We start from the raw sequence: 16,701 nt of genomic DNA on the forward strand, positions 1-16,701 counted from the left end.
AGACTGTGGGTACAGAGAGACCACACCACGTGAATACAGACAAGAATACAGGAGACACTGCCTACTACAACACTACACAGTGAACACTGTGGGTACAGAGAGACCACACCATGTGAATACAGACAAGAATACAGGAGACACTGCCTACTACAACACTACACAGTGAACACTGTGGGTACAGAGACACCTCACCACGAGAATACAGACAAGAATACAGGAGACACTGCCTACTACAACACTACACAGTGAACACTGTGGGTACAGAGACACCTCACCACGAGAATACAGACAAGAATACAGGAGACACTGCCTACTACAATACTACACAGTGAACACTGTGGGTACAGAGACACCACATTACTCGAATACAGACTACACTACATTAAATTACATTAAATATTTTATTATAAATATAGTTATTTTTCCCTGTAGCGCTGTGAGCTGTCGAGTGTTCCTCTTGGAAATATTGCGGCGGTCTGTCAAAATCTATCAAGCGAAGTCATCGGACCTGACCACCCTATCAACTGAGCCGCCACTCATGGCCAGCACAGGCTGCTGGGGACCCAGTCGTGTTAGGTCCCGCCACCGCCGTCAGGCTATGTCTGTACAGTGTGACCATGTTTCCTGTTATTAGTCAGTGACAATTCTCCCACCCGATTTCTTTCAAGACGAGTGAGTGAGTATGGTTACAAGTCGCTTTTAGCAATATTCCAGCAATATCACGACAGAGAACACCAGAAATGGGCGTCACATATTGTACCCATGTGGGGAATAGAACCCGTGTCGAGCGAATGCAACTCTTAATGTTCTAATAAATAAGCGTTCCTGCATTGATAAGCAAGCGTAGTGTGTCTGACTCTGGCCGACAGTTGAACCAGGTGAAGCCGGGGTTAGACAATGGCTTCACCAACTGAAAAGAAATCATAGGGACATGGCATTCCAGGAAATAATAGGTTGTATGCAAGGTTTCATTGTCCTTGTTTAAAATAACACGTGGCTCTGCAAATATGCATTGCGATCGTCAATGGAATGCCATTGTGATATTATATAACCTGTACACCACCGAAGTGTGTTCCTACCATGTATATGCGCCGTACTCAACATGAAGCGTCTAACCACGGTGAGTGCGTTATAGCATGTGACAACTGTATCACCGATTAATATCTTGCAACATCCTTTGATCTTACACTATCGCAGATGACAATGTATCCGACCTCTGCAGCACCGGATACTGCAGTAACTATGACAACAAATCGACAGACCAATACATCGAGGCTTCGGGTGATGCTGATACCGAGACGAGCAGTGAAGACATGCATCCACTGATATAAGCAAGATTACATGCAGCCCTGAAGTAACACGTGTTACCTGTTCGTTGTCTTATGAAGGGGCTACCAAGTCACATTAAAACATTTACACATACGTTCAGTGGAGAATAACATACAAATGTAAGTAAACTGTTATTTCGTCCGAGAGAGAGTATGCTTTCACGCCGCTTTTAGCAATAGTCGGGCAACATCAATGTCGGGTTCACCAGAAATGAGCTTCACACATGACATCCATATTGACTCCTATTGAATCTGATGTGCAGGTCTCAGACGTACACACGGGTTTCATCATTCTTCAACGACCGGGCGACCCGTCCCAACCCCGACATCCTCGCGCTGTTCACACATCGAACACCGGCAATTGTGCCCCGATGTTGTGAATTGCTTCTCGTGCCTTCAACCATGTCCACGTTCTTTTCGGTCAAGAATTAACAGATCGCTGTGATTACCGCGCCTTTTTTTCGTATAATAGATAAACGTTACACAGATACGCCAACCACTGCCATTTTGGCAGAGTCATATGTGTGTTTTGTATCGGTATTTTGTGACTAGCTAAAGCTACTACCAAAGTGCAATAAACATTTTAATTTTTTTTACATGATTTTCAAGTGAAATGTAATGTCCATTTAAAAACTACAATCAATAATTCACTTGAATTAAAGTGTTAAGAAACACAAGGAATCATGCGGTGCAGCCTTTTCATAAACATTTGTCCCTTGAAGATGTACGCACGCTGGATTGTACAGACATTTTAAAAGGTTCCGGAATTGACATGACTTTGTTTTCTTGTTTACATTGCTAATCGTTCGCCGTATGTTCTAAATAACCAGTCTACTACGAATGATTGCCACCTTCACCTCAAGCTTGGATCGTTGAAGGCCAGCATGAGGCTAGGAATCTGAAAACGTATCTCTGAGAAACCGGTTTAAGTTGACAATTAATTTATACCATACAGAGTTACGTCCCCTACTTGTTTATTCAAACAGGTCTTGATTCCTGTGCCGATGTTTACCGCATGCATGACCTGTTATTCCTGTGTGAGGAATCACGGATAGAGTGCTTGCGTTCGATTTCGAAACCCTGGTCATCCCAAGTGAAGTCCTGTTGACCAAGGTATTGACCAATGACAGCACGTAACCCGTCCTTCTTTGGTTGATTCCCTGGTGGTGAAAAGCCTCCAAGTGACGTCATCAATAAAGCTGATAAGTTTATTGATTCAATCACAAATAATAGAATTTTAATGAATATAATTAACATTTATAGCATATATGTATTCTGATATTCACCAAGGAGTCTTCATATAAATACTTAACCAATAATTAGACTTTGATGATGATTTTGAGGGGTTGACTACATTGAACCTTCAGGAACTTGTTATTGATCAGTAGATAAAAATATTTATTACCCACGTGGTGAAGTTACAGGTGGTAAGATACTAAATCCGTACGTCACGTTAAATACCCCCAATATAAAAGTAGTGAAAGGGAGCGTCACTCGCCATCTTGCAGGTTTGTCTACATTCGATATCCAGGTCGAAATCTTTATGATACGCTTATTGACAAGCACATCTATGGCCGTAGATTGATAGATAACACATTTCGTCACATGTACAAATCATCTAAATTCGTTTTATGTCGCTTACTTACCGAAATCCTGGTATCAACAGTTTATTTTGCGAGCTGGAAAAATGTAACGAAACCCGATCGGAAGTAGATTTCGGCAGAATCGAGCGAATAACCTGATTGGCTGACCTACTTATGTCATGTCAGTGTCAAAACAACAACACATGTGCAACCCACAAAATGATAGTTCTTATCAAGGAAATTGTTGATAGATTAAGGAGAAATGGAAACGGGTGTCTGTTACTGCTAGCACTGGTATGGCTTCTAAACAGTTTAAGGGAAGAACTTTTCATGATTGGGCTGGGTTGAGTTGATGGAAGACACCGAAATCCTGACTTATATGGGATACTTCTTAGTGATGAAAAGAAGAATGTCTACAAGAGGATTAAGGAGACTGATGTGCTGATCATTGATGAGATAAGCATGATCAGTAGAAAGATATTTTGATATCTTCACAGTTCCATTACAAATCAAAACTTCAATACAGTTTAAACGTATAAACATCAATATGCCAAAACAAAGGTTATCTTTAACATTTTTATGTGTAGGAATTATTCTAATGAATATGGCAAGTCACATTTATAGTAACTATATCTGTAACTATATCTATATCTGATTGATTGACATTGGTCAACCAAGGTTAACTGGGTCGTCAAGGGTTTTGAAATCTATGTTCGGAATAGCTTGGCGAAGCAATTTCATTGCGCCTCACTGTTAAGTCACCGATGCTGAGCACCCGAGCCGCAGTCGCCTCTTACGACAACAATCAGGGCGAGAACAGGTCTCCAGCAACCCATGCTTGCCGTAAAATGCGACTACAAGTGTCGTGAGAGGCGACTAACGGGAACAGGTGGTCCGGCTCGCTGACTTGGTTGATGCATGTCATCGTATCCCAATTGTGTAGGGGGCGGTGGGGGGTAATCTAGTGGTTAAACATTCGCTCGATTCCCCACATGAGTACTATGTGTGAAGCACATTTCTGGTGTCCCCCGCCGTGATATTGCGGGAATATTGCTACAAGAGGCGTAAAACCATACTCACTCAATCCCAATTGCGTAGATCGATCCTCATGATGTAATTCACTAGATTATGCAGACAGATTATTTACAGATGCCATCATACAGCTGGAATATTGCTGAGTGCGGCGTTAAACAAAACACACACACACACACGCACGCACGCACGCACTCACACACACACGCACGCACGCACGCACGCAAGCACACACTTATGACAGTATAATGCCCTACGGTGTACAGTGAACACCATATTTATTTTGCAAATGTCTCATATGTCTCAAGTGAGTAAAACCTCCAAGTGTTAGTAACCAGTATATCATTGTGTGAGTCACGCCTTGTGCTTCTGAGACGCTTCACCTGAAACTCCTTCCTTCTTCTACGTATCATGTGTGTACTGCCTGCCAGTGAACACTGGTAATTGTCCGGGTGAACACTGCTCTCCTTTCACCATCCGAATGGGAATGCAACACAGTCTTTGTGCCAAGCCAGGTGTAGGGGTGTCAGTATGACAGCTTGTTGTGCTGTAAATGGTGCTGACTGAATACGCTGTCGGTGTTTGAACTGTGTAGCCTCGCCAATTCTTCTCTCGTTAAGGCGTAGCGTCAGGCTATATACAACATACCTGCAGGATATGTCATGTCCATGACAGTACACACAAACATGTCCACGGCCCAGAAAGTGCGGATATAGCTGGAGGTGTGTCCATCCAGATGTGCCTGCTACCTGTTCTGCAGTGACTGACTACTAGTGACATGGGACTGTAGCATAATATGGATAATTTATACATCCTCTTGTTCGTGTTGTGTTGTGGTGTGGTCGGATTTGTCAACGGTAAGTAAATAACAACGTTCAATATATCCTGTTATGCAGTTAATTTATTGTGAACATATTCAGTGATGATCGAGGTCGAACCGGAAATGAGGCTGATGCATACACTATTAGGTCATCGATGTATTGTCAGGTTATATAAAGTCAACTATTACTTCTATTGTAAGAAGAATACAAATTTTGGCCACGTCATAACTAAAGGCAAACATGTCTGACCAGAAATGGGCATCAGGTTCAATTCGCTGTCTACTGCGCCGCAATCTGTGTCATGCCGGGATCCGCTGATGGTGGGTGGGAATCCCAGATTAGCCCCTCTGATCCTTGCTCCGTGCTCGTGGGTTTCACCGAAGTGGTAAACGTCTGAGACCTGCATCACTCCGGGCTTTCCTCCCACATAAAGCTGACACGCCGTGATATAACTGGAATACTGTACAAAGCGGCGTAGATGTTCTTTTACGAGCCTGTACAAGAATATGCTGCAAAAATAGTTTGTCCTCGGGTTTCACAAAAATAAATGAATGGTATACAGGACATGCCAGGTGATCTGAATAGCAATGTGGTGAGGGGCCTAAAATTCGTTTGAATTCTTATTTCACAGGTAAAAATGGTATGTTTAGAAGCACTAACCGAAAACAATATTCTGTCATTAACAAAAGTCATTGTGCCCGTGTTGCTGGGCGTGGTCATTGTACATATGACACTTACGGGAGATAGGCCCAGTACATAATGTATTACGTATATTTAATCTGCAAGCACACTTTTTCGTTAACACGTTTATTCAGTAACAAATGTTATATTTGGGATAACACTTTCTTAGTTAAGTACAGATTCTCGTACGTTTTTGGGTTGAGTCCCGTCCGGGATTCGAACCCACACTTGCCAGAGTGAGGCACCTAATCGCCAGCACACAAAGTCAGCGATCTAACCCACTCAGCCACCGAGGCTTCCACAAAAATGAAAGCCCGACAACTGGTAGTCTAGATCACGTACTTTGAGTACCCCTCTGACAAGTGTAAATTGGCACGGCTCCCATGGCCGAAAGCTATGAATACACAATGCCATTTAGAAAGTGGTCAAATGTAACAAATGTTATATTTGGGACAACACTTTCTTAGTAAAGTACAGATTCTCGTACTTTTTTGGCTGAGTCCCGTCCATGGGAGCCGTGCCAATTTACACTTGTCAGAGGGGTACTCAAAGAACGTGATCTAGACTACCAGCTGTCGGACTTTCATTTTTGTGGAAGCCTCGGTGGTTGAGTGGGTTAGATCGCTGACTTTGTGTGCTGGCGATTAGGTGCCTCACTCTGGCAAGTATGGGTTCGAATCCCGGACGGGACTCAACCCCCAAAAGTACGAGAATATGTACTATCCCAAATATAACATTTGTTACATTTGACCACTTTCTAAATGGCATTGTGTATTCACGTTTATGCAGGTTAATGGAAAGTTGAAGTCATCCCTCTTGTCATGTAGTCTCGCCCACAGTGGTTTGTAACTCTGAATCTGCATATATCTAAATATGAAACGGATGAGGTGGTCTCATCGGTCTGCTTTACGTTATTTCTAGTTCAGGTGGGTAAATCAGTGGAAGGGAATTGGTTATTGTGTAAGTTTGATCATTAAGTACATGCGCCAAAATCTGTTTTCCTTACACTCACAGTACAAATAAACGACTGTTGGCTAGTTTTGATCACAGTTCAACCAGATATATATATATAGCCACATGTGTTTAATAATATTTTTTGTATGAAACGATATCTTCATTATGCTTTACATTCATCATCCGATTGTGGGTCAGAGAGTTTAAAGGAACATGATAACTGACACTTTAAGATTACAAATAATGGCACAGTGTAACATTACAACATTCACGGAATAATAATCAACAGCGTCGGTTGTATAGTACACATTTAACTGTTGTGTCACCAGGTTCCCTGCAACTGACGACATTCCCCTCCAAGGCCACAGAAGGAAACGCGTACACACTAATGTTTTCCAGCACCAACAATATATCAGCATCAAAGATTACCTGGTACTGGAGGAATGTTTCCGTAGTGGAAACAACATTTAATGATACGTGCGATGTGGTTGTGGTCCAGAATGCATATTTTGATACCTACTTGTCAAAACGTGTCAGTATCAGCTGTGGTGTTCTCCAACACAATCTGACTCTCCGTATAAACTCTACTGTAGACAATGGAACTTTATGGTACTGTAATGTTCCACGTACAGGTGAAACCAGCCAAACTGTAACAATAGGTGAGTAGATATTGATGCGCTGCTTCTACGATGAGTGTTGGACAGTCTGAAAATTGATAAATGCATTAGCTTCATAAAACCAAAATATTATTACTGCAATGTTGTGTTCCCCTACAATGTGACATATTACGTAACATAAACACATTTGAAAATACAAACATAGTGATAAGGTAAAATTCTGACAGTGTAAAATCCAAATTTGATGGAGTCTTTTGAGTAAATATTTTACGTAAAACCAACAACCTCCAAACTAATTAAATATTATTTCGAACCAGTATAGAAAATTTAGTTAACCTACAAGGTTTAATCAGATACATCTCATGATTCAAACAAGATTCGCACTGTACATTATTGCGAAGATTCGTGCTCATGATGTCAATCACTGGATTGTCTGGTCCAGACTCAATTACTTACAGACCGCTGCCAATTCACTGGCATAGTGCTGAGTGCGGAGGTAAACAACAAACAACAACAGTTCATATTTTTTCAGCTGTAACAGATGAACCAACACGTTCAACATCTGTCACCACAACGCCAGCATCTGCAACGTCTACAATTACAACTGATGAAGAAATAGTTTCATCAACATCCAGTCACATTTCAACCAGTACAGGTACAGGGACAGGTAATGGTATGTATTTGTCTCCATGGACCGAACTGAACTGCAGCTACAAGTCAAAGTATAATGACTTAAAAATGTAATGGCATTATTATATCTGTTGAGTTTCTCAATATTATAATTCCTGTTTGAATTAATGGAATGCGTCATTACAAGCTCAGCTTGAAATTTGTGCGCGCAGCCACTATTGACATGTGCAGTGTACTTTAAATGTTTAACGTCCTGATATATATATATATATATATATATATATATATATATATATATATATATATATATATATATATATTGATAGAGGTGGATAGAAGATCTTTAATTGATATGAACAATAGTAAGCAGTATGTACTTCAACTTTTATTATCTACTTTTCCATGTGACCCATGTTACACCCATACATTTCTTTTCTGTAGCATGAAGGAAGGTGAGATAGCCAGCACGAAAATTGTATCCTCGTATTTCATTTGGCATTCTTGATTACTGTCATATGACGATGTATTTTTGTAAATTTGGGTTACCACTATCCGCCCGTGTGTTATCCTTAACAGAGACGGCAAGTACACCGGCGACATCTTCCCCGACGTCCACAGACACGACTCAGAGCGTGGGACAAACATCAGTGACGTCAACTAAGCCAGGTATCATAAATATCATATATCCATTCTTGAGGAGAGTGTTCTGTATGTGTATTGTTTAACGCCGCAATATTCAAGCTATATGACGGCGGCCTGAAAAAAACAACCCAAATATGGACGAGACAATGCAGTGTTTGATATTATAAGCAACAATCCACGCCATCGGTACATTAACACACTATCAACCAAGTCACCGATCTACTTATTCGCATTTTATGACCAGCATACGTGTAGGTGCAGGGCCCCTGTACTAACCCGGAATCCCCACGTGTCTCTGAAGGTTGACACACGGTGCGATAAACACGATGCAACACAGAAATAATATCCTGGTATTTTATTTGGCATTATTGGGCATTGCCATATGACGATTTGGGTTCCCATTGTTGAAAACATTATTCGTAAGTCTTGTTCCTGTATAGACATAGAAAGAACTTCAGTGGTATCTAAAGTCACGATTTATACTGTTGAACACACATCAGCGACGCCCACAGAAAGAGATATGATATTTTTAAAATATTGATTTTTGAGAAAGTTTTGATGGAGTGGTAAAACATCCCTAACCTGTTTATGACCTACTTATAAATTATCATTCTAACTGCATATTTCGGGTTCTGTGAAATAGATGCTAGAAACGTATATAGATAGATGAATAAATAAACAACACATGCCTGGTGAGGAACTTTACTGAACAACAAAAGTTCCTGTGACATTGAATAAGATTTTATGCAAAGTTATGTTTTTTACCAAATCTGAAACAATTTGGGTTTGCAACAGATAAAAGACTCCTGTAAGTGTTCAAATGGTTTAATTTGCCATATTGACTTCAGAAAATGTGTGATTTCATATAAAAAAAAACATGGACATGGCGAAATGTCATTTCACAAATCAATAGCGTGTGTGTCCACCTCTGGTTGCGATGCAAGCAACACATCTTCGTCTCATGGAATGGACCAGGCGTCGCACAAAGTCCTGTGGGATACCTGTCTATATCTGCTGGAGAATGTTTCAAAGTTCCTGGAGTGTCTGTGGAACACGTGGTTGACGTCGAAGGCGCCAGTCCATCTCATCCCACATGTGCTCGATTGGTAAGAGATCAGGGGAGCGAGCCGGCCAGGGGATGACATCACGTTGTTTTGTTGAAGAGAATCCCGAACAAGTCGAGCATTATTAGGCCGGGCGTTGTCATGTTAAAAGGTAATGCCTGGGCCATGACGACGCAAAAACGGTAGAACAATAGGGCCGATGAACTCATCGCGGTAGCGCTGTCCATTGATATTTCCCTCTACCACTATCAAACGGGTCCTCTGTCTTGCTGTAATCCCACCCCATACCATAACGCTGCCACCCTCGAACCGATCTTCTTCCATGACACAATGATTGACGTAACGTTCACCTCGACGTCGGTACTCTCGAATCCGTCCTTCGCTGTGGCTGAGGTGAAAAAGAGACTCGTCAGTGAATAGAACTTGTCCCCACTGCATGGCCGTCCAGCGTAGACGCTGTCTGCACCACTGTAGACGTGCTTGACGGTGGTTTCCTGTCAAAATGGGACGTCCGGCGGGTTTTCTGGCGAAAATCCATGCCCACCTGAGGCGACAACGTACGGTTTGTGAAGATATTCGTCGAAGGCTAGGGATGCTTCTAGAGTCATTGTTGATGGCTAGAATCGATTTCGTAGGTGTGTTGTTCGAATCCAGTTGTCTTGTCAATTATTGGTTACTCGTGGTCTGCCACTCCGAGGATGGTCTCTGACTGCATTCGTCTGTTGCCAACTTTGCCATAAACACCAAAAGGTGTCTCTGTGGACCTTAAATTGTCTTGCAACATCACGTTGACTCGATCCTGCTTCAAGCATACCAATGGCTCGCAGACGCTCATTTTCGGACAGGCGTGGCATTTCGTAATGTTGAATAATTGAGTAATTTTGTTGTTTTTCTGAGTGGTTGTTGTCAGCACGATGCTAAACAATGCATATGGAATCCCGTTGACGCAAATGTTTTAATACCCATTCTTGGGTAGTGAAATGCATGGGACTTGCATAAAAGTCAACTTTTTCATGGAATGCAAGCTTTTCTGTAGCAGTTGCGTTTTTGTGACTTGATTCCATACATGTACTACAATATTGAAAACCAAACTTTACTTGTTTGAAAATACACTGGTATACATATTGGTGTCACAAGAACTTTTGTTGTTGAGTATAGATTCAAAATACCCTTATATTAACGTCCGGAAATATTGCTTATCATTCGATATATTTTCCATTGTCATGACGTCGCTCCAACAACAAGTTGACCGAGTTTATGTCTCCTCTTCACATAAGGAAATCACATATTTCCACTTCTCTCAGAAAGACAGATTATTGGTAATAAAGAAAATAACTAACTCGCAACCCGGAAGTATTATCGGGGTTTGTCACATTAAATCACACAGGACGGATAATCTGTAATTCCTAGTAGCTCCAAACTCGTAGGTTATTCTCTAATTATGTTACTTGATTCATTACAGAAAATCAACTGCCAATTATCTACATTGCCGTTGGTGGAAGTATTGCTGTTGTCATTATCATCGTCATCGTCGTCAGTATTGTCCTCTTGAGAAGACGGAAAGCACGCACAGTTAAACTGGGTAAAGTTTTCTATCTCACACAGAGTTGTACAGCAACACTAATAGGAGTGATGCTGTGTGAATTGTGGTGAACGTATTTGTAACTCTAAACTGGAGCAATATACATTGAGCATATTCACCCAAATAACCCCCAAAGTACCAAAAACGTTTTCTGTACAATAAAGGACATGGAACGCCAGTACACTTTTCCTTCCCGATTTAAGACGTTAATGCTTAACGAGTGTGCATTCACTACGTCCCATCATCAGTCGTGAATACACACTGCCGCCATGCTGTGTTGTCGCACTGCCGCCTTGCTTTGTTGTCGCATTGCCGCCTTGCTGTGTTATCGCTGTGTTGTGGCACTGCCCTTTGCTGTGTTGTCGCTGTGTTGTCGCACTGCCGCCTTGCTGTGTTATCGCTGTGTTGTAGCACTGCCGTCTTCCTGTGTTGTCCCATTGCCGCCTTGCTGTGTTATCGCACTGCCGCCTTGCTGTGTTGTCGCTGTGTTGTGGCACTGCCGCTTTGCTGTGTTATCGCTGTGTTGTGGCACTGCCGCCTTGCTGTGTTGTCGCTGTGTTGTTGCATTGCCGCCTTGCTGTGTTGTCGCACTGCCGCCTTGCTGTGTTATCGCTGTGTTGTCGCACTGGCCTCTTCCTGTGTTGTGGCACTGCCGCCTTGCTGTGTTATCGCTGTGTTGTGGCACTGCCGCCTTGCAGTGTTATCGCTGTGTTGTGGCACTGCCGCCTTGCTGTGTTATCACTGTGTTGTCGCACTGGCGTGTTCCTGTGTTGTGGCACTGCCGCCTTGCTGTGTTATCGCTGTGTTGTGGCACTGCCGCCTTGCTGTGTTATCGCTGTGTTGTGGCACTGCCGCCTTGCTGTGTTGTCGCTGTGTTGTGGCACTGCCGCCTTGCTGTGTTGTGGCACTGCAGCCTTGCTGTGTTGTCGCTGTGTTGTGGCACTGCCGCCTTGCTGTGTTGTCGCACTGCCGCCTTGCTGTGTTATCGCTGTGTTGTGGCACTGCCGCCTTGCTGTGTTATCGCTCTGTTGTGGCACTGTCGCCTTGCTGTGTTGTCGCTGTGTTGTGGCACTGCCGCCTTGCTGTGTTGTCGCTGTGTTGTGGCACTGCCGCCTTGCTGTGTTATCTCTGTGTTGTGGGACTGCCGCCTTGCAGTGTTATCGCTGTGTTGTGGCACTGCCGCCTTGCTGTGTTGTCGCTGTGTTGTGGCACTGCCGCCTTGCTGTGTTATCGCTGTGTTGTGGCACTGCCGCCTTGCTGTTATCGCTGTGTTGTGGCACTGCCGCCTTGCTGTGTTGTCGCATTGCCGCCTTGCTGTGTTGTCGCTCTGTTGTGGCACTGCCGCCTTGCTGTGTTATCGCTGTGTTGTGGCACTGCCGCCTTGCTGTGTTGTTGCTGTGTTGTAGCACTGCCGCCTTGCTGTGTTGTCGCTGTGTTGTGGCACTGCCGCCTTGCTGTTATCGCTGTGTTGTGGCACTGCCGCCTTGCTGTGTTGTCGCATTGCCGCCTTGCTGTGTTATCACTGTGTTGTGGCACTGCCGCCTTGCTGTTATCGCCGTGTTGTGGCACTGCCGATTTGCTGTGTTGTCGCTGTGTTGTGGCACTGCCGCCTTGCTGTGTTGTCGCTGTGTTGTCGCATTGCCGCCTTGCTGTGTTGTGGCATTGCCGCCTTGCTGTGTTGTCGCTGTGTTGTGGCATTGCCGCCTTGCTGTGTTGTCGCTGTGTTGTGGCACTGCCGCCTTGCTGTGTTATCGCTGTGTTGTGGCACTGCCGCCTTGCTGTGTTGTCGCTGTGTTGTTGCACTGCCGCCTTTCTGTGTTATCGCTGTGTTGTGGCACTGCCGCCTTGCTGTGTTATCGCTGTGTTGTGGCACTGCCGCCTTGCTGTGTTGTCGCTGTGTTGTGGCACTGCCGCCTTGCTGTGTTATCGCTGTGTTGTGGCACTGCCGCCTTGCTGTGTTGTCGCTGTGTTGTGGCACTGCCGCCTTGCTGTGTTATCGCTGTGTTGTGGCACTGCCGCCTTGCTGTTATCGCTGTGTTGTGGCACTGCCGCCTTGCTGTGTTGTCTCATTGCCGCCTTGCTCTGTTGTCGCTCTGTTGTGGCACTGCCGCCTTGCTGTGTTATCGCTGTGTTGTGGCACTGCCGCCTTGCTGTGTTGTTGCTGTGTTGTAGCACTGCCGCCTTGCTGTGTTGTCGCTGTGTTGTGGCACTGCCGCCTTGCTGTTATCGCTGTGTTGTGGCACTGCCGCCTTGCTGTGTTGTCGCACTGCCGCCTTGCTGTGTTATCACTGTGTTGTGGCACTGCCGCCTTGCTGTTATCGCTGTGTTGTGGCACTGCCGATTTGCTGTGTTGTCGCTGTGTTGTGGCACTGCCGCCTTGCTGTGTTGTCGCTGTGTTGTCGCATTGCCGCCTTGCTGTGTTGTTGCATTGCCGCCTTGCTGTGTTGTCGCTGTGTTGTGGCATTGCCGCCTTGCTGTGTTGTCGCTGTGTTGTGGCACTGCCGCCTAGCTGTGTTATCGCTGTGTTGTGGCACTGCCGCCTTGCTGTGTTGTCGCTGTGTTGTTGCACTGCCGCCTTTCTGTGTTATCGCTGTGTTGTGGGACTGCCGCCTTGCTGTGTTGTGGCACTGCCGCCTTGCTGTGTTATCGCTGTGTTGTGGCACTGCCGCCTTGCTGTGTTGTCGCTGTGTTGTGGCACTGCCGCCTTGCTGTGTTATCGCTGTGTTGTGGCACTGCCGCCTTGCTGTGTTGTCACTGTGTTGTAGCACTGCCGCCTTGCTGTGTTATCGCTGTGTTGTGGCACTGCCGCCTTGCTGTTATCGCTGTGTTGTGGCACTGCCGCCTTGCTGTGTTGTCGCATTGCCGCCTTGCTGTGTTATCGCTGTGTTGTGGCACTGCCGCCTTGCTGTGTTGTCGCTGTGTTGTGGCACTGCCGCCTTGCTGTGTTGTCGTTGTGTTGTGGCACTGCCGATTTGCTGTGTTGTCGCTGTGTTGTGGCACTGCCGCCTTGCTGTGTTGTCGCTGTGTTGTCGCATTGCCGCCTTGCTGTGTTGTCGCATTGCCGCCTTGCTGTGTTGTCGCTGCGTTGTGGCATTGCAACCTTGCTGTGTTGTCGCTGTGTTGTGGCACTGCCGTCTTGCTGTGTTGTCACTGTGTTGTGGCACTGCCGCCTTGCTGTGTTGTTGCTGTGTTGTCGGATTGCCGCCTTGCTGTGTTGTGGCATTGCCGCCTTGCTGTGTTGTTGCTGTGTTGTGGCATTGCCGCCTTGCTGTGTTGTGGCACTGCCGCCTTGCTGTGTTGTCGCTGTGTTGTTGCACTGCCGCCTTGCTGTGTTGTCGCTGTGTTGTCGCATTGCCGCCTTGCTGTGTTGTCGCTGTGTTGTGGCACTGCCGCCTTGCTGTGTTGTCGCACTGCCGCCTTGCTGTGTTTCGCTTTTTTGATCCACCCAATCAACCCTCGGCCTGGCCCCAGCGGGAGGGAAACCAGCGAGTGCACTGCCCAATGAGCGCTCAGGTTATATCGACATCGTATGAATGTACCACTGCCGTGCGGGTCGTATCCGTGACTGTGGAAGGTGTATATTATGAAACCAGTACTGATCTATTTTAGAGAAAAAGCAAGTCAGACAGTTCTATTCCACAAAATCAGTATTAAGAAAATTAATTAGAGGAGAGAATTGTATTGTTTAATATGTACATGTACCAACACTTGTTATATAATTGCAGCTGATGACGATAAGGTTGTGAAGACAACAGAGGTGTAGCCATACAAGTTCACCGTCCCAGCAACCATGGCAACCACGAAGTCATCACCCGGCCAACAGTCACTCAAAGAAAGCATGGTGATGCTGTCATATTGATGTTAGACAGAGGATGTTTCAGGAGATACAGTACATCACGTATTGCATGGAATGTGCTGCCAGGCCTTACACAAACTACAGGCGACGGTTACCACATTAGAGAACCTGCTTCAGATAGGACTGTGTGTATGTGTTCAGCATGCAGGTTGACAGGTTATGATGATCGGGACCGGGGTAATAATTTCACAGACTTTCAACATGCGTTGTGTGGAAGGGTCGTTATTCAAATGTACATATTATTTTGGCGGTAATTGAAATTTGGTATAGTCCAACTTTAGAGTAGATACCTATTATTGAAATTTGGAACCCAGCGTATTAGCTAATCACCTCTTTTTAACCATTCAAAATCAATCAGACTTCTAGGTCATGGTAGAATATTATATTATTTAATTACGTTTATGTTATTACTATTGAAAAATAGGAAGAAATATCGCGACACAAGAGGGATTATATTTCACGACAGCTGACTGGTTATGCATGTCTGGAAGACCAGTTGCAGTATTCAAACATTATCTGGAGTTGTGCATGTGCGTGCGTGCGTGCGTGCGTGTTGTGGGTGCGGGTTGCGAGTGAATGTGTGTTATGCGTGCGTGTGTGTTATGCGTGCGTGTGTGTGTGTTGTGATTTTAAATCATGCTTAGGACTCATGCTTTTAGCAGTCGTATGCTGATGTAAAGAGTTTTGTCGCTTTTATTTATCCTGTATACTTGTAGAACTCCATCAGTGATAAACACAACAGCGTGTGAGGCGCCGTAATTTACCTCAAACTTAACTTGTTGTTGTTTCATATTTAGATCTATACATTAAGGTTCAAAGTAACAATAAAATATCCTGTACGACAAGAGGGATGACTTCAACTTTCCAATGGCCATCTTTCCCTTTGTGTCTCTATGTCGCTCAATACTCCTGCAGCTCCAGCCGTTGGTGCCCACAGTTCACAAGCTTAGAGGTACCAAGTCCGTGATGGCCCTTGGTCTGCTGACTGTTGACAAATGATGTGATGTTTGATGGAGTGAGACGAAGACTTTATTGATCTTCAACGAAACGATATCAGCCCGCACATGGTCAATAACGAGACCCTGACCTCTGACACCTGTTTACAATATTAGACCTTCAATGCATGTGCGCTACACCATGGAGTATGCTCTTTCTACTAAGATTTCAAGGAGCGTCATATGACTCTTACTCAGAAGTTGTTTGATCAGTAAAGCTTTCTAAACGTGAGTAGACATTTCCAAATTTGACGCATCAGTGAAAAAAATTAATTTCTGATGCAAATCACTATTTTGACTTATATGATATGTTCCGTGTTTTGTCAGGTGAACACGTGACTCGCCTTAGCGTCTTGGTGTTAGCACCGTGTACCAGGATCAGCAGACATTTATTATGATTATGGGAGGGTTTTGTCGCTTTTAGTTACTAGATCCTATGATCACACGTTCGAATTCCGATTCGCCCCGATTATGTTTCTAGGTTTGTCAACACCATACCTGTTCTCGTGGGTTTCCCTGAAGTGGTGAACAGAAACAATCTGCATCACTTGGGAGTTTCCTCCCACGTCCTGACACGCCGTGATATAACCGGCATACTGTACGTTAAACCCAACTCACTTGTTCCAAGTTGCTGCTGTCGTCACTGTGAACTCGGTCACGGATCCACACTGCGTTAAAGGCTGCATCACTTCCACTCCAACTGTATTCCATTATAAGCAATGTTTCCAGATGTAATTAAGCACCGTTATACAGGTTACGTAGCTCCACCATATAAATACAGAATGTGTAAATCTGTGAGGTGAGGTGAAATGGGGTTTAACCTGGCATTCAAGACTATTGCCCTTATATAGCGGCGTGCATGCACGTGTGTGAGGGGCTGCTTCTACTAGTCCCGATTTAATGCCGATTTTATAGT

The 16,701-nt window shown here is 44.6% G+C and overlaps 1 protein-coding gene across 2 annotated transcripts; it reads left to right on the plus strand.

The window, feature by feature from the left end:
* The first annotated feature begins 4,285 nt into the window (after positions 1–4,285).
* On the plus strand, positions 4,286–15,654 carry LOC124125378 (location of vulva defective 1-like). Of its 2 annotated transcripts, none has more exons than XM_048398381.1 (6): positions 4,286–4,800; positions 6,729–7,058; positions 7,549–7,683; positions 8,223–8,312; positions 10,815–10,934; positions 14,660–15,654. In XM_048398381.1, the coding sequence occupies exons 1-6, from the start codon at positions 4,740–4,742 to the stop codon at positions 14,695–14,697; spliced, it is 774 nt and encodes a 257-aa protein (XP_048254338.1). In that variant the 5' UTR covers positions 4,286–4,739; the 3' UTR covers positions 14,698–15,654. The 2 variants fall into 2 exon arrangements, with proteins under 2 accessions (XP_048254338.1, XP_048254337.1); XM_048398380.1 differs by having other exon boundaries at positions 4,291–4,800; positions 7,549–7,689.
* The last annotated feature ends 1,047 nt before the right edge of the window (positions 15,655–16,701 follow it).

The sequence above is a fragment of the Haliotis rufescens genome, unplaced genomic scaffold (assembly GCF_023055435.1).
Source record: "Haliotis rufescens isolate VD_foot unplaced genomic scaffold, xgHalRufe1.0.p SCAF_18, whole genome shotgun sequence".
In the NCBI taxonomy this organism is placed as follows: Eukaryota; Metazoa; Mollusca; class Gastropoda; order Lepetellida; family Haliotidae; genus Haliotis; species Haliotis rufescens.